Raw genomic sequence first — 23,768 nt, 5'->3', positions numbered from 1 at the left:
ATTTAGTGATTTTGGCATTTCATCTTCGTTTACTGCTCTCATGTCAAATGAAAACAAAATGGATTTCTATGGCCGGGAGCTGTCACGTGAATTAAAATACATTAATAACATTTTATCCCTCCGTAATTGTGTTAGTTTAAGATATTATTTTATTTCCACATTTCTGACAGTCATGCAGTAATCGCTTTACAGAACAATGAAGTTATTTTTGTCTGTTTGCTAAAGAGATTTGGCGTTTATTAATCTTTTCCGCTGAGACAGTCAATTTATTTGAAAAAAAAAAAAAAAAAAAAGTGTTTAATTCCATGCTACTGGCTAGTTTCAACTCTTCGCGGCATTTCAAGTGCACATTTTCATGTTCTAGCACGTATGGCATTATGCCATAATAAAGAACCAAACATGAGATAACACAGTACTGGTAGTCCAAGAAAAGCTTAATGTCAGGTCGAGGCCTACATCATTGGGAATCTGGACATGCGAATGTGCACTATAAGTCGAATTATGCATTGTAATATGGTTCACGAAATTCCGATGTTCTTAGAGTATCCTCTGATGTCTTCTTTTATGACACAATGTGTGATCTTTAAATTTCTTACACGTACAAACATATGGGCTTCCTACGTCGTCGTAGCTGCACAAGAATAGCGACCATGGTACCTGATGCTCTGTGGCGAATGCTGAAACTGATTTCTTAAATTGCAGAGCATTTGACTCTCATTTAAAAATCATTTATTTGAGGACAAGCTATTTAGAAGAATTTTGAGCCCAGGAGATTTACATTTATGTGATTTATTTTAAAGAGTAACAGGTGCAAAAGAGATCAACATTATAGATGAAAGCTTAGGTTCTCTAGGAGCTTTTTAATCTATATTCAGTGGAGAGCGGGCATTGTAATTACGATGATAAAAAAATCACTCGCACTCCCATCACTTACTATGAATACTTTTATTCTCGCAGCATATGCACAATGCGTGTAGCATAGAGCACGTACTACAGGGAACTGATCTGGTAGAGATACAGTTGTTATTGCTGCCATAGGGTAGTGATATTATTGCAGGTTGAGCGAGTGGTTCTACGTCCCCTCAAATCTTAGATACCAATATTATATGTGAAAACTTTGCTTTTCTTGTAGCAGCACTGTGTGTATTAATTTAGACCATTAACTTTTTCCTATTTGGGTGTTCGCGCCATTTAACAGCGATGTTCCTTTTGGCTGACATCATCACATGTCCTATGCTCTGAATATCCGCTGTCATTGGGTGGTGAGATCACGTGACATGAGCTGTGATTGGCTTACAAAAGCACATCACAATCTCTATTTTAGTGCTTCGGAAAGTAATATGCGGTGTTTGGTGGAATTCGCATTTATACTTTCATAATACGAAAATATGCAGTGTACATGTTGGTACACATCAAAGATCTTTCCAAAATGTGCCCACCCCCCACCCCGCCTGCCCGCCCGCACGCTTCCTCCTCAGTTTCGTTTGCTATAGTGCCGAGAAATTCTTCGCCGGTGTATAAAACCATAGCCATTCAAAGGATTTACAACTTTTACATTTCCTATAGATAGTACACTGCCACTTAACACTGAAAAAGTGTAGTTTCACCTGAGAGAAAATTTATTTGTAACCAGGAAATTCGGGAAAAATCGGCGATGATTATTTATTTATTTATTTATTTATTTATTATTTTTTATTTATTTATTTATTTTTTTTTTCTCTCTCCCCCTCCCTTGACCGCTTATACACCCTTGTGCATCTTTCTCAAGAATGTGGCTCAGCTATATTACTTCATTAAAAACTTCCCTCCATAATTGCTTCTAGCATATTTAAAGCTAATGTCTCTTAAAATTCTTTGAATTGATGAAGTGCTATCTTTGAAGCAAATTTCCTCTTGGAGGATTGTAACAGTATCCTATGATGTTCAGTATTCACCATTTATATACATTTCAAGTACGGAGCACCTTAGAACACTATTGTCAAAACCATTTGTGCTAAAGGCAACTTGTGATTTAGATGTGTTCCAGTATGGCACGAAACTAACTTTTCCTTAAGTTTCAACACTTCTGTTTGCCATTTGCTGTACAGTTCTCTTGTTCACACTACATGCTTCTGCAGTTTGTTCTTGTGTCTTCAGAATATTGACAATAGAAGTATCGCTTTCAGATTAACGTTTGAAAATGTTGCAAACACAGTAAAAAGCCCACCTCCACCTGCATGTGAAGCACTTCATGTTTATTACTTTCACCTGACATATTTATTTAGAAATTGCACTAATACATTGACAAACTCACATTCACAGCTAATGTGCTACAAGAAACCATCAGAAAGTTGAATGAATAATTGTCACCCTGTAAATGAAATTGTGTTGTCACAAAATAGGGCAACAGGAAAGAAGTTCTTGCTGCCTAGCAGTAACTCATTGTTAGGCACTCAGAAAGAAAAAGCAGTTTTTTGCTTGCCAGCGATAAGGTTTTTCTAAACTTTTTTCATTAGAAATCCAAATGATGATGATGCATTGTGTGCTTGTTTCGTCAACAGATTGTTTAGTTGCTTTCATTTTCTTCCCTGCCATTTTGTCACTGGTGTTGTTGAAATTGAGATTACCTTGCTTTTATTAGAAAATTAATCATTTAGCATTAAGCTAAATATGGAAATTGCTCAAATGAGTATTTCCCTTTATTACATGAATTGTAATTCTTAAAGGGGAGGAGATATTCATTTAATAAATTTTCATTAAACATGTCTTAAGGTAAATGTTTACTCATTTTGTTTTTGTTACATTAGGCTTCGCTTATTTCAGCTAAAACTTTTTCGCGCTGTCTTGATGTTTCATGATGTTATGTATCCTTTTAAAGATTTTCTATTGTGTACCACTGTTGTATTGATATGATGTGCTGGCCTGAGGCATATGTAAACCATTTTTCTTGCTGTTTTTTTTTTCGGCACAGCTTTTCTAATTACTAGTATGCTCTTCTTCTTGAGACATGGATGGGAAAAATCTAAATACAGAAGTTCTGTGTGAATAATAACTTTGATACTGTCATCTGCAAGGCCATCTGCTGTTTCGGTATGTTGAATGGCCAAGTGCCTTTTTAAACACATTGGATGCATGCTCTTATATTCCATCTTCAATCTCGTCATTAAGACCACCACATCATAAACAGAGTTGTTATCAGATTTTTCACTTCTGATTCTTCTATTGCTCTGAAGTACAAATTAATAATTGTGTGGTGCGTAGAACCACTGTTTGCATCGCAGTAGGCATTTTGTTTTGCTTAAAGAGCCAAGTACAGTTGTTGGGTTCCTTTGAGTGGTAGCTTTCATTGCTGCAGCAGTGTATTGAAGCACACTGTCTCATTTATGCATTGATTTATTTTAAATTTCCTGCGTGCTCTTAAGTTTAAAATCTTAAATTTCGTGAATGTTCATATATTTATCAGCCACAGTTGTGCATTGTAATTGTTTAGAGTGTGTTTCTGGCATTGTTAGTATGGGTATGGACTGTGATTACTATACTCAGATGCATAGCACTGAATATTACTGTTCTGGTAAGAATTTAATTTTAGTCGGGCATGAAAAATCTCATCAGAAACATATTTTATGTCTACAACATGATCTTTCATTTGATGATCCATAAAAATACAGACTAGAATAGATACACCTCCCTAAGGTCCTTTGAAACATGGCACTACCTTCAGATTTCACAGAGTCAAGTATGTTGATTTTTCTTGTTCTCCTAAAGTCCACACATTCCTCTATTTTGTCTGTGCCAGAATACAGGTGTGGAAATTTTTGATTTGGGTCACATTCTGAGTTGGGTGTGTTCTCCTCTTTCGTCATGATATAGCATTGTGTGTTCCACAGACATTATCATTGCCAGATGGAGAGTTAGAATTGGTTTTTAAGAAACAGTGTTTCCATACAAGGCCTCATTTACATTTTGAAGCAATTTAAATTGTTCAGAAGCTGGCTTGCTGGGACTATCACTTTCAAAGATTTGTCTGTTGGGGTCATTTCCCTTAGCCTTTGGCATTTCCACTCTTCCACAAGACAGTGGCTCCCTTCTAATTTAATCCTCAGGAGGGGGAATTGCCTACTTTGGCATGCCGAATTATTCTTCTTGTACGCTGCTGTGATTGAGGTCTTCACTGGTAACTGTGGGCATGGATTCTGTGCTATATCCCTCAAGATTGGATCCCTGCCTGAACTCGGCTATCCTGTCCCTCTGGCCTACTGAAGCGTAAAAGCTCACAACTCATGTCCTGTCTTCCACCCACCCACCCCACCCCCCCCCCCCCCCCACCGTCCTACCCCATGATCTTCAGTGATATTCATTTATTTTCTTTCTACAAAAAAAAGGGGAATTGGTATTGTGTGGAAGACTCCTCGAAGTAGATCAGTATCACAGTCTCTATTGCAAGTGGCATATTTAGACTTCTTGATAGGATGCTGGGTGACTGACGTTAGTCACTCAAGTTACCTGCCTTGAACTTGCATAGCTTATCCTGAAATAGTGCTAAATAAACAAATGTGATGTTGGTTCCAGTTTGGTACAAGCTTGTAGATTTGACAATTTTTTGCAGCTTACATGCCTGTTTTGCTGGGTATTTTATCAAATGGATTCTTATGTAGCCTCAAGAGGCTGAGTGGAACCTGTTTTAGAACTTTCCACCATAAAGAAATTTAAGGTCGTTATGCAGAACAGAACCTGGGCCCTCCCAGCCACTGGCAGATAACTCTAACCACTATACTACTGCTGAATGAAAAGTTTGGACTAGGAAATTCTTTCCAAAACATACGAAGAAGAGCTCTGCAAGTGGTCATACATGCTTCTCTTACAGGAGTGTGTAACAAAAGTGCTGGAAAAAAGTCCAAACTGACAGATATTTCAGGGGTGGTGACAAGGGCATTTAGCTACAGCCACCCCTTAAATTAACAATGACAAATCTGTAAATCAGGGTGGTGATTCCTCTGAAAAAACATGGAATTTGCAGGGAATTATTTTACTTGGAAAGCATTTGAGTTGAATTTAAATTAATTTTGTAAATCACAAATTTTAAAATACTTAATATTTCAAAGTGTGTTAATAATTGTAATATTGTTCCATCTATAAATTACTGATCTTTAAAAACTATAGGCAAACTACTGCTTATGGCCAGTAATCTCAGCCAAGAGGGAACAAAAAGTCTTCTTTCGTAAATAGCTGTGTTGATGTGGGACAAAGGCAGTAAAAGGGGGAGAGGAGGAATTGTGGTAGGACTGTAGTGGAGGCAACAATAATATTCAGAACATGTTTGTTTTTGTATTACAGATAGCAATGATAAGTCCTGGCATGAGTTCCTGTGAACATTCCCTGAACACTTTACGTTATGCTGACAGAGTAAAGGAACTAAATGCAACTGATCTCACTGAAACAAAAGTGTCACCAAGTGAAGAAGAAACTATGAGAGTCGATGACAACTTAGAAGATAGTGACCTTGCGCAGCTGCGATCATTAAATGTGAGTACCAGATTTTGTAATGGTGATTGTTCTGTGTGTGTGTGTGTGTGTGTGTGTGTGTGTGTGTGTGTGTCCATCAGCAATTTGATTGCAAGCATAAAGTTAGAATTTTGTTACTGACTTGAGTGTTTGCCTATTTAAATAAAGTGAACATAAATTAATAAGTAAACTAATGCAATATTTTTACATCAGGGTTTGATGTATCAACTTTATCCGTGTCTTTCCCAGGCTGAAGAAATCTCTGCAGACTTATACACATTCCACGAAGCTGTTTCGCATCTTCAGATGTTAGAAGAAGAAGTTATTGATACACACAAACATTTGTTAGAATGTAACCCACACTGGCATCATTTGGCTGAGAAGCTTTTTGCACTTACAAATGAAGTGGATTATGACCAAGATGGTGAGCAGCATCAGAATTACTGTTTTAGTATGAATAGCATAAATTGTACATGCAGCAGTATGATGAAAACCTATACAAATAATGTAATTAACCGTGGTGATCTCCAGACTAGTAATTGTAGGACAATAAAGAAAAATGAAGCTAGGGTTCCTTTTGTAAAAGGGGCAAATGATGATGTTTTAGATAGTATCACTGCTACACGACATGCAGGAATGACCCACAATGCTTTATTTGCTTCCCCTCACAACAAAGGCAATTACACAAAGAAAAGAGGTGAGTCGTCACCTAGAGAAAGATACATATTTTATATTGCTTGTACGATTCCCATATTGTATGTTGCATTGTTCGTCCTATTCTCACAATTTTAATACAGTGAATGCATTACAGTTCAGTGACTGTCATTGACAGTTCATCGTTTGGTTTGTGTGCAAGTTTGAGTGCATGTGTGTGTTCACACATTTGCCAACCACTGACTGCTCTGTGTTCTGCAGTTTGTTGTATGTGTATAATTAAGTTTGAGTAAATTTGTTTGTGTTGAAAAAGTTGTTTTTGTGTGCTGACATCAAATTAATAAGAGTTAACAGAGTACACTGTTATCTGCCACTTATCTTTAATTTTTAACTTGAGTTGCTAGATTAAAGTATAAAATAATGGGAGGGCATATTTTGTTTTAAAAAAATGTGACACACTATGAACAAAATTTGACTGTATTATTGTTTGTTGTATGAAACCTTTGAAACAGATTTTCTGTGATGTTTGGAATTCTTGTAATTAAAGATACAATTTATTTATTCAATTTAATTACTTTCCCTACATTAGTAGTCAAATTTTTAGGCTCTGAAGTGCAGAATGACTCTCAACAGTAAGATGGGAGAACAACCCCCCCCCCCCCCCTCTTCCCACCTCCAGCCCCTCCTCCTCCTCCTCCTCCTCCTCTCTCTCTCTCTCTCTCTCTCTCTCTCTCTCTCTCTCTCTCTCTCTCTCTCTCTCTCTCTGGAAGATGAAAAACCTTACTTTTTGATACAGTTGCGCAGATTCTTAACTTGCCATTAAAATCCACACATATATATATAACACACACACACACACACACACACACACACACACACACACACACACACACACACACACACAAATGTGAACATATGTTATGTGATAATTCAGCTCTGCTTATGCCTGAATTACTTTCAGATGGACCATTCCATGGGAACATATGGGAACATTATTTCATATATCTCTAGCACATGATAAAACATTACGGCTCCAATGTCACTAGTAATCTTTGTGTTTAAAAACTATCCTTGGATTTGGTGATGTTACCTGCCAATTTCTGTTCTTAAGATAGCTGATTACAAACTTCAACCATTCAGGTGTACAAATTTGGTGAAATTAAGTTGAATAGTGCTTTTTCTAGAGAAACAGGTGTGGCAGTTTAACTATCATTTCAGGTGTAATTTTGTTAAAACGATGGTGGTACATTAAGGACATTATTTAATTATAACCTACAGTGAGGTCTCAGGTTTGATCCTAGATTGCTCCAAAGATCTTTATCTGTAACTGACTACTTTCAGCTCTGGCAATGTTAATGTGAAAAATGCAGATTCACACTATAGTTTGCCATCCATGTTGAACTTTATAACTTGCAGGGAAAGTCAGTTTCCTAGTTGGAGGAGGGCATTAGCATATCGCCTCCAGTGTGACTGACAGAGCCTAGTAAAGCTCTGTGGTGTTAAAACCAACCTTCAGCTTGAAGACAACCCCCACCCCACCTCCTCATCCCATACACTGATAATTTTACAACCCACGAACACAATACTGACGTGGAAATTTAAGTAAAGTAAATACATCAAGGTCCAGTACTCTTTAGTTAGTAGCTTGACCTTAAATGGCTATATAATTCAGTTACTTGCCCTGTCTTTCCTTCCCCCCCCCCCCCCCCCCCCCATCCCAGGTCCTTCCCTCTGTGTGACTTTTTTGTAGTAGTAAACTTTCTACAGGTCAGGATTGTCTTTGACTAGGATACAAAAGAAAATAGAAAAATTTATTAAGGTACATTGCAACTAGGGGAATACTGTGCATGTGCATGATTGAAGTAACTTCATGCAAAACTAATGTTCTTTCGTCGTGTTAAACATAGTTTAAATGTATTTATAATTTTATCTATTTGAAAACTCTATAGTGAGATGTTGCCAGCTACTGAATGGATAGCTTCAAAACTTTTGTTAACAGTAATACTGCCATTGGCACCAGTCAATAATAATATAGGGTCAGCTGACCATGTAACACAAAGATGTTTACTGATTCAAATTTCATATATTTTCTCCAGATGAAACATTCAAAGTAGGTACATTTTCATAGTCAGTCAGTTTTGAATGGTAAAGGTATTTTTTATTTGACATATTGAGAACTTAATAATGAAAACAAATGAGATAAAAACACCTACACAGGTTCATTTATTTTCACAGAATTTATTTTATTCACAACTGAACTTTTGTTACTAATATTTCTCTTACAGATTGGCAAAATAGAAAGGTATTCAGAATTGATTCTCAGATATCTCGTAACCTTAAACGTCGGAAGTCCCTCGAGCGACTCTTTGGTAGGAAGTTAAGATGTCATGGTCCCTAAGTTGTTTTAATTCTATGGTGGTGGAAAAATAATAAAACTCTTAACTATTTTGAAAAAAAATATTTGCTGCATCTGCTTCACTGACTGTGTGTGTGTGTGTTTTATTTTTCATGACTAAACCATATTAATGTTGTTGGAAGTATCAGGAAGCTTCACTCACATAAAATCTTACTCATTATTTACATTACTACATTTCTAGCAATAATACCTGCTGTTCTGCACAGTAATACTTCAATTTTTGCACCATGTGTTTCTGTTTCAGCTTATTCAAAGCAACTTGATCAGCTCCTAACACAGGAAATTGAAGCACTGATCAAGTGCAAAGAAAAAGTAGCAGCGTTCAGAGCACAGTTAGAAGCCGAAGAACTGATAAGCCAGAAAATAAAGCGCCCTGTTCGACATAATTAATTTTGTAAATCATTTTGAAGGGTATTCCGTATGGCCCAGGAATGAACTAAAATTTTTAATTTAATTTTATACATATGTACACCCCTTAATTTTTGTGTATTTTGAAGGATCATCAAACAATCTGTATTATGTAACCCATTCATCCTTTAAACATAGGACGCTTAATAATGATAATTTTAAAGCTCCATGTTACATTTCATTATCCTAGTTAGTTTGAAAAATAACAGTTTTAATACTCGGAAGCAATACATTGTTTCATTGTTTGGCATAAAATGAGCATGACATGATATGTCCATTCACTGAACAACATATTTTTTACCATTGATTGTAATTTTTTTCTTATATATATGTATGTAAATTTCAAAGTTTCTTCCTTCTGTTCTCCTCTCTGTATACCCTATTCCTTGTCATTCTTCCACAGAATATATATACATGCATATTTTTTTGTTCTTTGTACAGAATGAGTTTTTATAGAAAATACAGAAATTCTTTTCTCATATTGCAGTAATTGTAATTGGCTCTGGAACTAAAGTATATGTATAGTATTTAATGAGTCCTTTCCCACACCTACTGAAATCAAAATTTCTTAAGTTGCACCAGGATCATTGTGTGAGTGGTAGTTTGGGGGAGGGGAGGAGGGGAGAAGAGGATTTCTCAGAAAGAGCTACGGATCTCTTGTAGGAACCAATATTTGAAAACTTTTACTGTCTGTATTAATCATCTACCAAAGTTAATCAACAATAATAAGAATATTGTTTATCTGTTATGATACTTGTTTCTATAAGAGTGGAGAGTTCTCCCACAAAAAAATCTGTTCTCATTACTTCATGATTTTGAAAAAAATTGCAGCAATTTGAATTTTTCTGTATTTCTAAATCATAACAACATAAACTGTCTGATCTTTGTTATTACTCCTTCCACTGATTTTTTTTTTCTTCCCTCCATTGCCATTGATACCACTCGGTGCACTGCAGGAGCTTCTGTCTCTCTTATTGCACTTCACTAAAAATACTATTATAGTAATGTAGCTTAAATTCTCTTGTGTAATATTAACTGGATCATGAACAGTGCTGAGAATGGTCAGCACAGAGTTGTTGAACTTTGTCTGTAATAGGAATCTATTGCATGAGAGAGCTAATCATATTTATGTTGTGAATCCCACTTCTGACCAATCTTTGGGGGGGGGGGGGGGGGGGGGGTAGTAGAGAAATTGTCTTCTTTCAAAGTAAAAATTTCTTTAAATTTCTGCTCATAATTCCCTGCACCTGGTAAATTGTCACAGTCTGCAAAAATGAGCTATCAGGGCTAATTTATCGTGCAGAGAAATTTGGTTGGTGAATTTGTGGGTATTTTATTTTCCTTTTTTGTTTGAAAATGTAAATAAATAGTTTCATTTACTCTTCTTTTTGTAAGTAACTTTAAAGTCTTCCAATTAGAACTCTTCAAACCAACAAACCCTCCATTACTAGCTGGAAAACACTGTTAGAAGTTCAGTTGTTCAATTTATTAAAACTGCCAGCAATAGCACCAAAGCATAAAAAGAATGTGCTGGAGATGAGACACCCGTTTGTATCCACTGAACCTGGAGAAACAAAATTCTCCATTAACAATCATACCAATAAGTGTTGCTTTTAATTGTCATAGTTACATCTAACCCCCCCCCCCCCCCCCCCCCCCCCGTGCCCCCCTCTTCTTTTTGTGATCTTGTGTTAAGCATTATTTAAAAATTTTCTTCCTCCACTTCTATCTATATATGTCCAAATTAATAATCTTCACCATTTACATTGTTCTGCTTCAGGATATAAATATTTTGTTCTGGTTTCCATACCTAGCATCTCATACCATCGTAAATTACCAGACATCTAGTCTGACAATTTATTCAGTGACACGAGATTTTACAAAAGGCTGAGGCTCTTGGTGAGAATATGATCTTCGAGCCTTCAATTTTGAAATAATGTTTTTTTATTTGAACAGATGTAAGTTTTTATAGATTAAAAAGTGGCTTTAAGTATCTGTGTGCTATTAACCTGAGAGAACTGTTCACACTGCTGTGAAACAGTGGATTGTGTTTTAGCAAGCAGTTGCTTATTTCTGTAAAATATGTGACATCAGTCTTAAGGTGTTTACCTTGGAGATTGAATGTATTATTAAAAATAAGTGCTGAAACTGGTCATTCATCAGTCACTACAATAAAATAAGAGATACGTGTTTTTATGTTGGTGGATGTGTGCATGGTGAGGAGGGGGGGGAGAAGGATGTTTGTGTACATGAAGGCCTGTTTAGTATTGGTGGACTGCAGTATGTTGTCTATGGTACAGTGCTTTGCAGCAGATACTTACATATTTATCAAATACTATAAAAATGCTGAGACTTCAGATCTCAAACTTCGTGCTGCTTAAAAAAAAATCCCTGAACTAAAGTTCATTTTGAAATTGATTTCTTGAAGAACATGTTGAAGTGTTTGTTAGAATAACTTGCAAATAAATAAAGGGGCATTTTTTAAATATTATAACTGTTTGGATGAAGTAGTCTCGAAAGTTACTTTACTGAAGTCAGTAGAAGGTTTGTAAAGGGAAAACAATACATCCCTTACTGTATATTACTGTTCTTATTTTAAATTGTTTTCCAGGAATACTACCAAAGGTAAAGCACTGTGCCTGGAATACGATAAATTAAAGAGTGTCAGTGAATGAAATCGGCATAGAAAACAGCTGGATAGTTCATAAATCAGTAATTAACATACACAAGATTTCAAGCACATAAGACAATTAACTGTAAAGTGGAGTCTCTTGAAAGAAAAATTTCTTGACAAGTTATTAAGTTTTGGACGGATAACAAACAAAAGTGTTTGAAGAGCTCACTATACGTGTCACTTCATTTGGGGAAACAAAGATGAATTTCATATGGGTACTGGTACCCCAATTATTACACCATTTTATCCTTTGTCATAAGAGTTCCAGATTATAGCTGTCTATGGGTGCTGATAAGGCCATCTGTGTAATGTATGATTACTAATATGTTGTTTTGTCTGCTGCTATGCTGGTTGTATATTGCTGTAAATATTATCATTAATATAGTATTGTTTTGTACTTTGAGGAAAAAAGTTGTTGACATACAGTAGGGAAATTATTTCTCCGGTGTTACATAATGCAACTGTGTGACTCGGTGCTTTGCTGTAGTCTTCACCGTGTGGTGGCTTATGACATAACCTAATTTGTTGCAATGCCAGTTATAAGGTAGGTTACAAACTAGATGCAGTGGATATAACATTGTTGATACCATGACACAGATTTATAAGCCTTGAAAAGAAAATTACAAAATATTTTGTGCTAAATATGCAATTTGAAGGGAGACCAAATGATTTGTACTTGCATCAGCTAATGTTACTTCATATTAAGTTGTAAAATTTGAGGGTTAGATTATGTCATGTTCGTAAATGCATTGGTTTAACCAAATGAAAAATGCTCTGTATCAGAGCGACAGGAGAAGTTTGTAACATAAAATGTCTTTTATCTCAATAAATCATTATAGTTGCTCACAGTGTTGTATTGTTTTTGTCTGAGAGCAATGACGAGAGTTTGGGTGTATGCGTTCGATTTTATCTATGCATGTTACTTCTATTTCCTTCTTCTTGTGAAACATGTATGGCACTGGAATATGTTTGTGTGGGTAAAAATTTGTAGGACAATGGAATTTTGTCCTGTTTGTTTCTACAGGTCTGAATACAGAAATCATTAATAATACTTGTTGATCAGTGTTGAAGCAACATGACTGTGTCTGAACTTCAAATAGGAAGCAACATAAAGATTGACATTCTGTAAGCAGGACCCAGATTTTAATGACAAGCCACTTTTTCTTGAACTTTAGGGCGAATTTTACAATAATTTATGCACTTATCCAGTTATTGCAGAGTAGACAAATGTATTTTTACTGCGAATACAACATCATTGATATTGTCCCTAATATAACTATTACTACGAAGCTCTTTTTATCTGGAATATAGAAGACAACCAGATTAACACAAGAGTCGGTTCACTGACTTACATGGTTGTGCAGGGTCAATAAAAGGCTCTCAAAGCCAACAAAGGCTGCTTCCAATGTAATAAACATTGCACACATGGTCACAGTATTCAGTTAAAAAAACAAAAAACAGTCTGCTTCAACACACTGAAAGTAAAGTTACCTAACAGTGTTGTTTTGTTCGTGATTTTGGGGAGATAATCTTAAGCACTGATGGAGAAATATTATTTTATAAACCACGTGAACTTTAAGCTGGTGCGGAAAAGAGCTTTTACACGCAACAACATTGTAATACAGCCAAACACAGCAACTATGTGAAGATAAGTGTTGAAAATAACATCAGACAAACCCTATAAGTAATTGAACATTGGAAAACCTGTGATGGAATAATGACAGTGTACCCACCCCCTCACACCCATTAAAAGAAAGAAAGAAAGAAAGGAAAAAAACCCACTCCCACCACCATACAGAATCCAGACTCTAAACAGTCCCAAACACACAAGCCTTATCCCCACAGAAGTATCACTCCTTTTCAAATGCCTCAGCTGTTGCCCCACTCAAAAATTGTCATGCAGGACTTGTTAAAGGCCTTCTCTCCTCCTTCCAGTCCCCACAGTGGAAGCACTTCTTTGCCACCAACCCTACCAATCAGACTCAACCAAAGACCAATGTTTAATCCTGCCTGACTCAATTCACTCCTCCGTCCAACAATGATCCACACCACGGTCCTCTAATCACCCTCTGTTAACTTTCCACAATCTCTCAGCTTCAAATCTTGCATCACAATCATTCCACAAATCCCTCAACAAGCAAGCTAACCTTACATCCACAGAAAGAACTGCAATCCACCACCTAAAAATAGATCCTTACCTTATAATCCCACCTGCTACAAAGACTCAATCACTGTTGTTTTGAACTGCAAGGATTACCTGGTAGAAGGCATCTGCCAGCTGTCGGATTCATCCATTGGCTAACCCTGCCACAGACACCTCATTCCAGAAATCCAGCAGCATCTCAAATCCTTAGTCCCATCCCAGAACCTCTCCCTGGAGTCCATCTCTCTTCCCGGCCTACCACTCTCTGCACTGCTGCATTCTAAGTGCTTCCTGAAGTCCAGAAACCCAACTGCCCAAGCCGCCGTATTGCCTCACACCCCTCTGCACCCGAGAGAATACTGATGATGAAGGCCTGTATGGCCGAAAGCTGTTTTTGACAGTCTTGTTTTTGTGCTTATTATTGACTCGGCATCTGTGCTATATAGTGAGTAGGAAGTATAAGTAGTCGGATAGATAACAGATTCACGAGGAGCATTTGAAAAGTCTGTGCAAAAATAAAAAAATACTTAAGTCTTTGGGGTAAGCCTTTATTATTTTTCGGCAGTCCCCTTTTAGACTTATCACTTCGTCCAATGCTGTTCTAATTTAATGATCCCTTCCAAATAAGGGAATTTTCCAAGTCTGCAAAATAGCTATTAGTTGCTGCAATCACCACCTTGTTTGAAAAAAGATTTTTTCCACCAGCCATTCCTTCAAATTTGGGAACCAATAGTAGACAGAGGGAGCCAAGTCTGGAGAATAGGGGGGGGGGATGTGAAACGAGTTGAAATCCTATTTCCAATAATTTTGCGACCACATTTGCTGAGGTGTGTTCTGGTGCATTGTTGTGATGAAAAAGGACTTTTTTGTGGTCCAATTTCCGGCGTTTTACATGGAGCTTGATTTTCAAATGGTTCAATAACATTGAATAAGATGCGCCTGTAATAGTTTTAACCTTTTCCAAATAGTCGATGAGGATTATCCCTTGTGAATCCTTAGACAGTTGCCATAACCTTTCTAGCCGAAGAAATTGTCTTGGCCTTTTTTGGTGCAGATTCTCCCTTGGTAACCCATTGTTTAGATTGTTGTTTGGTATAAGGAGTATAGTAATGTATCCATATTTCATCCACAGTGACAAAACAATGCTTAAAGTTGTGCGGATTCTTCCTGAACAGCTGCAAACCGTCCTTGCAACACTTCACTCAATTCAATTTTTGGTCAAGCGTGAGCAATCGCAGAACCATTATGCGGGTAGCTTTCTCATGTCCAAATATTTATGCAAAATATTACGTACACATTCAGTCGAGATGCCCACAGTACTAGCAATCTCACACATCTTAACTCTTCTGTCACTCATCACCATATCGTGGATTTTATCAATTATTTCGAGAGTCATAACCTCCACAGGGCTTCCAGAATGTTAAGCATCACTTGTGCGATATGGCCATTCCGAAAATTTTGAAACGACTTATAAACTGCTCTAATCGAAGGTGCAGAGTCACTGTAATGTTTATCAAGCTTCTCTTTAGTCTCCTGAGGTATTTTCCCTGTCATAAAGTAATGTTTGATCACCACACACAATTGTTTTTCGTCCATTTTTTGACAGTCACTCTACTTCCTTGATTCACATGAATGCCATACACAAAGAAATAGACCAATATGGCTGAAACTTGGTGTGTGTTCTTTCCAAAGATGGTAGTAACTAAACATGACCTCATTACGCGCCGATGGTGCCATCTCTCAGACTTTGCACGGACTTTTCAAATGCCACTCGTAGTTTGATGAATCCATTACAAAATATACACGATTGAATTCCACAGAGCGAAATACAGTGACATGTCATTGAAAAATGCTGTGTGAAGAGGCGTGGCACTGCACTTTGGCATGCTGAATACCAAATATCATGTATAACATTTCTTCAAACATGTGTGTTCTATGTATCAGACTGTTCAGAAAGATGTGTTGCTACAATATGAACATTTGTTTGAAAAGTGAGTTTTTAAATTTTTGGCATTCTATCTCAAATGCTTGGGTCAGGGGTTCGGAAATATCGTAGATCCAGGGCAGATGCGCGGAGCACTCTGAGTTGTAGGGAGGTGACCTCGATACCTGCCGTTGGTGCCTTCTCTCAGATTTTGCATGGACTTTTTAACACCCCTATTACTCAATAAGCAGCTGGAGAACACACATATTAAATGGTGTTATTAAGGAATAAAAGAGAAGACTTGTCATCGATAGGTACACAAGCAAAAGTTGCAGAGCTTTGCTACCTTTCAGAATGAACTCCACTTTCTCCCTCGCCATTTTTGCCCCCTCCCCCTCGCCACTTTTGCCCCTCCCCCTCGCCACTTTTGCCCCCGCCCTCGCCACTTTTGCCCCCGCCCTCGCCACTTTTGCCCCCGCCCTCGCCACTTTTGCCCCTCCCCCTCGCCACTTTTGCCCCTCCCCCTCGCCACTTTTGCCCCTCCCCCTCGCCACTTTTGCCCCTCCCCCTCGCCACTTTTGCCCCTCCCCCTCGCCACTTTTGCCCCTCCCCCTCGCCACTTTTGCCCCCGCCCTCGCCACTTTTGCCCCCGCCCTCGCCACTTTTGCCCCCGCCCTCGCCACTTTTGCCCCCGCCCTCGCCACTTTTGCCCCCGCCCTCGCCACTTTTGCCCCCGCCCTCGCCACTTTTGCCCCCGCCCTCGCCACTTTTGCCCCCGCCCTCGCCACTTTTGCCCCCGCCCTCGCCACTTTTGCCCCCGCCCTCGCCACTTTTGCCCCCGCCCTCGCCACTTTTGCCCCCGCCCTCGCCACTTTTGCCCCCGCCCTCGCCACTTTTGCCCCCGCCCTCGCCACTTTTGCCCCCGCCCTCGCCACTTTTGCTCCCCGCCCTCGCCACTTTTGCTCCCCCCCCGCCACTTTTGCTCCCCCCCGCCACTTTTGCTCCCCCCCGCCACTTTTGCTCCCCCCCCGCCACTTTTGCTCCCCCCCCCCGCCACTTTTGCTCCCCCCCCCGCCACTTTTGCTCCCCCCCCCCGCCACTTTTGCTCCCCCCCCCGCCACTTTTGCTCCCCCCCGCCACTTTTGCTCCCCCCCGCCACTTTTGCTCCCCCCCGTCGCTTTTGCTCCCCCCCCCCCGTCGCTTTTGCTCCCCCCCCCCCGTCGCTTTTGCTCCCCCCCCCCCGTCGCTTTTGCTCCCCCCCCCCCCGTCGCTTTTGCTCCCCCCCCCCCCCCGTCGCTTTTGCTCCCCCCCCGTCGCTTTTGCTCCCCCCCCGTCGCTTTTGCTCCCCCCCCCCGTCGCTTTTGCTCCCCCCCCCCGTCGCTTTTGCTCCCCCCCCCCGTCGCTTTTGCTCCCCCCCCCGTCGCTTTTGCTCCCCCCCCCCGTCGCTTTTGCTCCCCCCCCCCGTCGCTTTTGCTCCCCCCCCCCGTCGCTTTTGCTCCCCCCCCCGTCGCTTTTGCTCCCCCCCCCGTCGCTTTTGCTCCCCCCCCCGTCGCTTTTGCTCCCCCCCCGTCGCTTTTGCTCCCCCCCCCCCCCCGTCGCTTTTGCTCCCCCCCCGTCGCTTTTGCTCCCCCCCCGTCGCTTTTGCTCCCCCCCCCCCGTCGCTTTTGCTTCCCCCCCCCGTCGCTTTTGCTCCCCCCCCCCGTCGCTTTTGCTCCCCCCCCCCCGTCGCTTTTGCTCCCCCCCCCCCGTCGCTTTTGCTCCCCCCCCCCCCCCGTCGCTTTTGCTCCCCCCCCCCGTCGCTTTTGCTCCCCCCCCCCCGTCGCTTTTGCTCCCCCCCCCCCGTCGCTTTTGCTCCCCCCCCGTCGCTTTTGCTCCCCCCCCCCGTCGCTTTTGCTCCCCCCCCCGTCGCTTTTGCTCCCCCCCCCCGTCGCTTTTGCTCCCCCCCCCCGTCGCTTTTGCTCCCCCCCCCCCGTCGCTTTTGCTCGCGCACCCCCCCCCCCCCGTCGCTTTTGCTCGCGCACCCCCCCCCCCCCCGTCGCTTTTGCTCGAAACCCCCCCCCCCCCGTCGCTTTTGCTCGCACACCCCCCCCCTCGCCACTTTTGCTCCCCCGCCCGGTTTTCCGTGAATTCCCTAAATCGCTCCAGGCATATGCCGGGATGGTTCCTATGAAAAGGCGCAGGCAACTTCCTTTCACGTCCTTTCCTAATCCGATTAGACCAATGACCTTGCTGTCTGGTCTCCTTCCCCCTAAGAAACCCAACCCAACCTCAATTGTGCATTTATAGTTCAAGGTAATATTTTAGTTGCTGATGTCTTGCAACATTGTCCTGGAGAAGCTGATGAATCCGTGCTTATGTCAGTTCATGGAGAAGTACACAACATATCCAGTTAGAGATCAATCTACACTAAAAAAGAACTACTTGTGTGTGTTAATGACAAGTTGCTTAACAAAATATGAATTAGTGTTGTAGACCAAAGGGTATGGGTATGGGTGTCCATAAATAAAACCACCAGTGTGGGTGAGAGTTATGTTGCAAACGTTGTTGTTGGTGTTTGAAAATGGATTGGCCCACAGAAAAGTTCCTTGTAATGTGTGAAGCTCTCTAGAGAGTAAACAGCTAGACAATTTTCATTTTGTTTGACAACTCTGTGAAGCTACTGTGAATGGCTGCCAAGGGGATTTAGATTTTCTCTAAGTATGGTATACATTACACAGAGTTGCCAAAAAGGTGTAATCCAATTACCTGTGTCAAGAAAATCTATGTGGAAGATGTGATATGCCACTGGAAATTGTTGGTACTTGACTGAGTGGTACCCTGGATATTGTGTAACGTGCAGAGTAGTTGGCTGGAGCTCATGCTCACATAGTTGACATAATGAACAACAAATTGGTATGTGTTCTCCAGCAGATGCTGAATAATAAATGGTGTGCTAAATTAGTGACGGTCTTTGTGGGAATGCATCATCATTTAAAGACAGTGAACCAAAGCTAGACTGGGGTGATCTCGCCGCCTTCAGAAATGCTGTGATGTGGAGAGGAGATTTTCCAGGCCCAAAACTATCCTCAGTGATAGCTGTAGACAAGTTATCTAATTTGGAATAGTTTAAACAAGTGGTGTGCAGTAGTAAAACATGGTTTGTGTGTGTGTGTGTGTGTGTGTGTGTGTGTGTGTGTGTGTGTGTGTGTGTGTGTGTGTGTGTGTGGTTTTTTTTCCCCTCCCCTTCCACACATCTGTAGACATTTCAAAACTAAGTGCTATTAATTTCAAATATGGCATAAAGAAAGTACTAGACTCAATTTGTTCAGAATTGGATTTTGTGTTACAATGTACACAAAAAACCACAAGAATGTTCTAAATGAAGCTGAATAAACCTTAAAAAATGAAATGTGACTTAATGTAAGTTTAGATGAAATGTGCTCGCATATTTTGCTATTCGTTTGTCATTAAAATCCAGGCCCTAGCCATAAATAATGTAAGTATCACCATGTGACATGATGAATGGTAAAACAGAGCTACATAAATGTATTGTTCTGGTAAGGCATCTAATGTATAATTCCGCAACAAAGCTTTGAAGTTTCATATGATGTGCTACTTCAGTTAATTTCATCTAGTCTAGACTGTGCAGCTGAATGTCGATTCCAAATCCAAATTGCAATTTATTTAAAACATGCCGCAGCCATACCCAACTTGATACTTGGATGTTAGTCATCCCTTTTTTTCCCCATTCCTTCCACATTCTATGCTACCTTCCAAACATTGGTAATGCACACACTTTCATATCGATTAAGGATCATCTCCCATTATAGTTTTCATAAACATTGTTGCTCAGACTTGGAGCTTTGATCAGGGAAAAGGAAGATTACATACAAGAACCATGTAGTCACCGATGTGACCTCCAGATGCTTAGAAGGTGCTGTCTTCATTAAGACTTGCAGTAGGCAATCATGGGGTACAAAAGAAAACCTGTTTGTATGCATTATGAAGGTCTTCTTCAAAAAATGACACAGCCTCAGCATGTGTGTCCAGTTACAAATTTGCTTCAGTTTCCATACCTGACATGTGACACACCAGTCTAAACATAGGAATCGCATTCTTGTGGCAATACACAATGTCAAATGACCTTTCATGTGGAACATAGCAAGCTAAAGTGATAAAATTATTTACCTTACATTTTAACTAGCTTAAACATTATTAATTTATCTTTTCTTTGCCTTCAAAATTGATATTAATAAATGTAAGCTTGCAGTTAGTATAGCCATATTTTTTTCTAAAGTTCAGGACATATTTAGATTTCAGAATATGGTTCTAAAATCAACTCACAGAAGGAAAAATTTTGGGTGGTTCCAAACTTCCCTTTGAATTAATATAGTCCATAGCTGTATCTTTGCTTATTTTATTGTTACTTTTAGTCAGATCTTCAAAAAATAAAAAGTAGTATACTTCTTACTTCATCAATACTTTATCAGTTTGTGGATTCATTTCAATTTCAACTTGTAATTAATTAATGTCACCATAGTTTCTTCTTTAAGCACTTCCGCAAGAGAACAACAATGTCAATGTTGTTTCATTTAGCCTGTGTTGCTACGATTTATTATATTTGTAATAATGGGTTTTTGTATGAAGGGAAACTATCATCCGATTAAGGTCTTCCAATAATTAATGACATGTTACCATATTAAACAAGTGAAATTTCCTCTAAAAGCTTGTTTACTCTGTTTTAGTCAACACTAGATGTGTACTACTACTACTACTACTACTACTACTGTACATGGTAGGTAATTTTTAGTTCCAGACGAAATTATTGTTTTTGGAAGAATGTGACTATTAGCTAGTGGGATAAAATAGATAGTCTGAGGGAACATTAAAATTGTATTGTAATGAAGGACATCAAAGTCATATAGGAGAGTCACACCACTCATTTCTAAATTCAAAAATGCCAGTTTCCAATGAATAAATGTGACAGTTGTATCCTCAAATTAAACATTTATATTTACTGATACTATAGATAAGTTTTTATATTTACTGGTACTGTAGATACGACAATCTGTCATACTATTGGAAGATAAACACAGTAATACTGATTATTGAACTGTACTTTTTTACTTTACGGGCAGGTCTTAGATTGCATTATGTGCAGAGAGACTTTCCAGTGCGTTCAGGGACATTGGGTCATACAATGTTGTAGTGTTCTGCTTATTAACCTTCTAAGTGTCCAGTCAAATGAGGATATTGCATTCAGTCAAAAGGCACATTTTGCCTCAATAAAATGTTTACGTTTCTCATCATAATGTGTATCTGTTGTTAATTTCCTTGCCTTCTCACATACTTTGGTAGACATCAGGACAAGACTTCCCTTCCTTGTTTGTGAGAATGAAAACTGTCCTGGCTTACATTTGTGTTATAGTTAGTAAGGGACTATAGAAATTGGAGCCAGATGAGACACATCCCTTCACTCGTTCATCAGACTCGGGAGGGCTCACTATCACATACAGAGCCACATAAAGTAAATTCACCTTAGAGGTGAATACGTAGAGCATGATGAGAAGGAACTGCTATTGGTATCCATTTGCTTAGACTCATCTAAGGGGAATGTTGTGAAATTTTACTCTTGTAAAACTTTAGTGAAGGTTCATTTAATTGGGTGTTAGTTTTGTGCATCAGTGTTTAAAGCCAGATCTCATTGATAACTAGTGTGATGTCTTGTTACAAATATGGAATGTTGTTTGTTCTGGTGGTCTTCAGTCCTGAGACTGGTTTGATGCAGCTCTCCATGCTACTCTATCCTGTGCAAGCTTCATCATCTCCCAGTACTTACTGCATCCTGCATCCTTCTGAATCTTCTTAGTGTATTCATCTCTTGGTCTCCTTCTACGATTTTTACCCTCCACACTGCCCTCCAATGCTAAATTTGTGATCCCCTGATGCCTCAAAACATGTCCTACTAACCGGTCCCTTCTTTTTGTCAAGTTGTGCCACAAACTCCTCTTCTCCCTCAATTCTATTCAATACCTCCTCATTAGTTATGTGATCTACCCATCTAATCTTCAGCATTCTTCTGTAGCACCACATTTCAAAAGCTTCTATTCTCTTCTTGTCCAAACTATTTATCATCCATGTTTCACTTCCATACATGGCTACACTCCATACAAATACTTTCAGAAATGACTTCCTGACACTTAAATATATACTCAATGTCAACAAATTTCTCTTCTTCAGAAACGCTTTTCTTGCCATTGCCGGTCTACATTTTATATCCTCTCTACTTCGACCATCATCAGTTATTTTGCTCCCCAAATAGCAAAACTCATTTACTACTTTAAGTGTCTCATTTCCTAATCTAATTCCTGCAGCATCACCTGATTTAATTTGACTACATTCAGTTATCCTCGTTTTGCTTTTGTTGTTCATCTTATGTCCTCCTTTCTAGACTGTCCATTCCGTTCAACTGCTCTTCCAAGTCCTTTGCTGTCTCTGACAGAATTACAATGTCATCAGCGAACCTCAAAGGTTTTATTTCTTCTCCATGGATTTTAATGCCTACTCCGAACTTTTCTTTTGTTTCCTTTATTGTTAGCTCAAGATACAGATTGAATAACATCGGGGATAGGCTACAACCCTGTCTCACTCCCTTCCCAATCACTGCTTCCCTTTTGTGCCCCTCAACTCTTATAGCTGCCATCTATTTTTTGTACAAATTATAAATAGCCTTTCATTCCCTGTATTTTACCCCTGCCACCTTTAGAATTTGAAAGAGAGTATTCCAGTCAACATTGTCAAAAGCTTTCTCTAAGTCTACAAATGCTAGAAATGTAGGTTTGCCTTTCCTTAATCTTTCTTCTAAGATAAGTCTTAAGGTTAGTATTGCCTCATGTGTTCCAACATTTCTATGGAATCCAAACTGACCTTACCCGAGGTCGGCTTCTACCAGTTTTTCCATTTGTCTGTAAAGAATTCGGTTAGTAAATATGGGATACAACATTTAAACTGATCATATGTAGATTATTCTTCAGCTCAATTTGAAAATGACGACTCATGAGCATACTTTTAGCAGTTTCAACAACAGGAATTTACAGTACTGACAGGTGTCAGCTATACTTTCTAAAGGGGCTCATGTTGCCTCTTGGAAACAACTTCAATGGTACAGTACTCTTAGAGATCATTTCACAGAACTCCTACTACAGAGCTTACTACTTCATTGTGGCCAGTGTTTTGCATAGGCTAGCCATCCGAAAATGCTAATCTGTAAAACAGGCTTGTAATTTAGAAGTGACTCAACTGTTTCTGTATAAAACTGTAACATGCAGAGCACATATACCTCACATCACTGGTGTCATTTTAGTACTTGAAAAGATTTAACATGATAGCTCCTGACTTTTGTATTTTCCAGATGTGGCAGCCACATGGTTTTCTCAAAGTCTGGCTACATCACAAATTTAGACTCCAGTAGTCTCTCCCTGGTCAATTGCAGTTACAAAAGATGATGAAAATGATCAAATTTTTATGTCCAAAAGACAATGGGAGTAAATTTTAAATGGTCGCGTTTTCGCCCATTCTTATAGTGATAATCATATTCTGAATGCTGGCACAGTGTTCAAATACTGATGGTTGGCTACACAACTTCAAGTTAACTTGCTGAGGATCATTGTAGGCATCTTGTTATTGGACACAGTTATGATAAGTAGGCATATTCCAGCGTGCCTGTGTATCAGTCATGCATGCGCGAGCACGTGGGCATTGTTTGGAAATAGTTGTATAGGAAGCCAACCTGTTGACCCCACCCTTTTCCTCCTCACACCCATTGACGACAGGTCTTTAAACCTGAGGTAAGTATGGATGGAAAACACAAACTTCTTTTAATGCGTGCCTCAGAAGACTGAAGAATGTAAGCATGTTTTGGACATCACAACTTCTCAACACTCTTAAGTCTGAGGATAACAACAGACTTGGAATCATAGGGAATGGACCAAGTGCAATAATGAGCCCGTTAGAAACCCAAATAAGATAATTCTCATTAAAATATTTCAAAATATTTAATTATGTATGAGAATATCTGTCTCGCGTGTGT

The 23,768-nt window shown here is 39.5% G+C and overlaps 2 protein-coding genes across 6 annotated transcripts in view; both read left to right on the top strand.

Moving 5' to 3' along the window:
- Positions 1-12,479, top strand: part of LOC126267635 (kinesin-like protein KIF2A) — a 310,859-nt gene extending 298,380 nt beyond the window's left edge. For all 5 annotated transcript variants that reach the window (XM_049972935.1, XM_049972937.1, XM_049972933.1 and 2 more), the window contains 3 exons: positions 5,314-5,502; positions 5,731-5,905; positions 8,796-12,479. In XM_049972935.1, coding sequence (XP_049828892.1) covers positions 5,314-5,502; positions 5,731-5,905; positions 8,796-8,941 — 510 coding nt within the window. In that variant the 3' untranslated portion in view covers positions 8,942-12,479. The remainder of the gene's footprint in view (positions 1-5,313; positions 5,503-5,730; positions 5,906-8,795) is intronic.
- Positions 12,480-16,054: 3,575 nt separating this feature from the next.
- Positions 16,055-23,768, top strand: part of LOC126267889 (uncharacterized) — a 9,163-nt gene continuing 1,449 nt past the window's right edge. The window contains exon 1 of the mRNA XM_049973199.1: positions 16,055-16,624. Coding sequence (XP_049829156.1) covers positions 16,055-16,624 — 570 coding nt within the window. The remainder of the gene's footprint in view (positions 16,625-23,768) is intronic.

Source organism: Schistocerca gregaria, chromosome 4 (genome assembly GCF_023897955.1).
Source record: "Schistocerca gregaria isolate iqSchGreg1 chromosome 4, iqSchGreg1.2, whole genome shotgun sequence".
Lineage (NCBI taxonomy): Eukaryota > Metazoa > Arthropoda > Insecta > Orthoptera > Acrididae > Schistocerca > Schistocerca gregaria.
The sequence above is the reverse complement of the archived record's forward strand: the minus strand, read 5'-3'. Positions and strand labels throughout refer to the sequence as shown.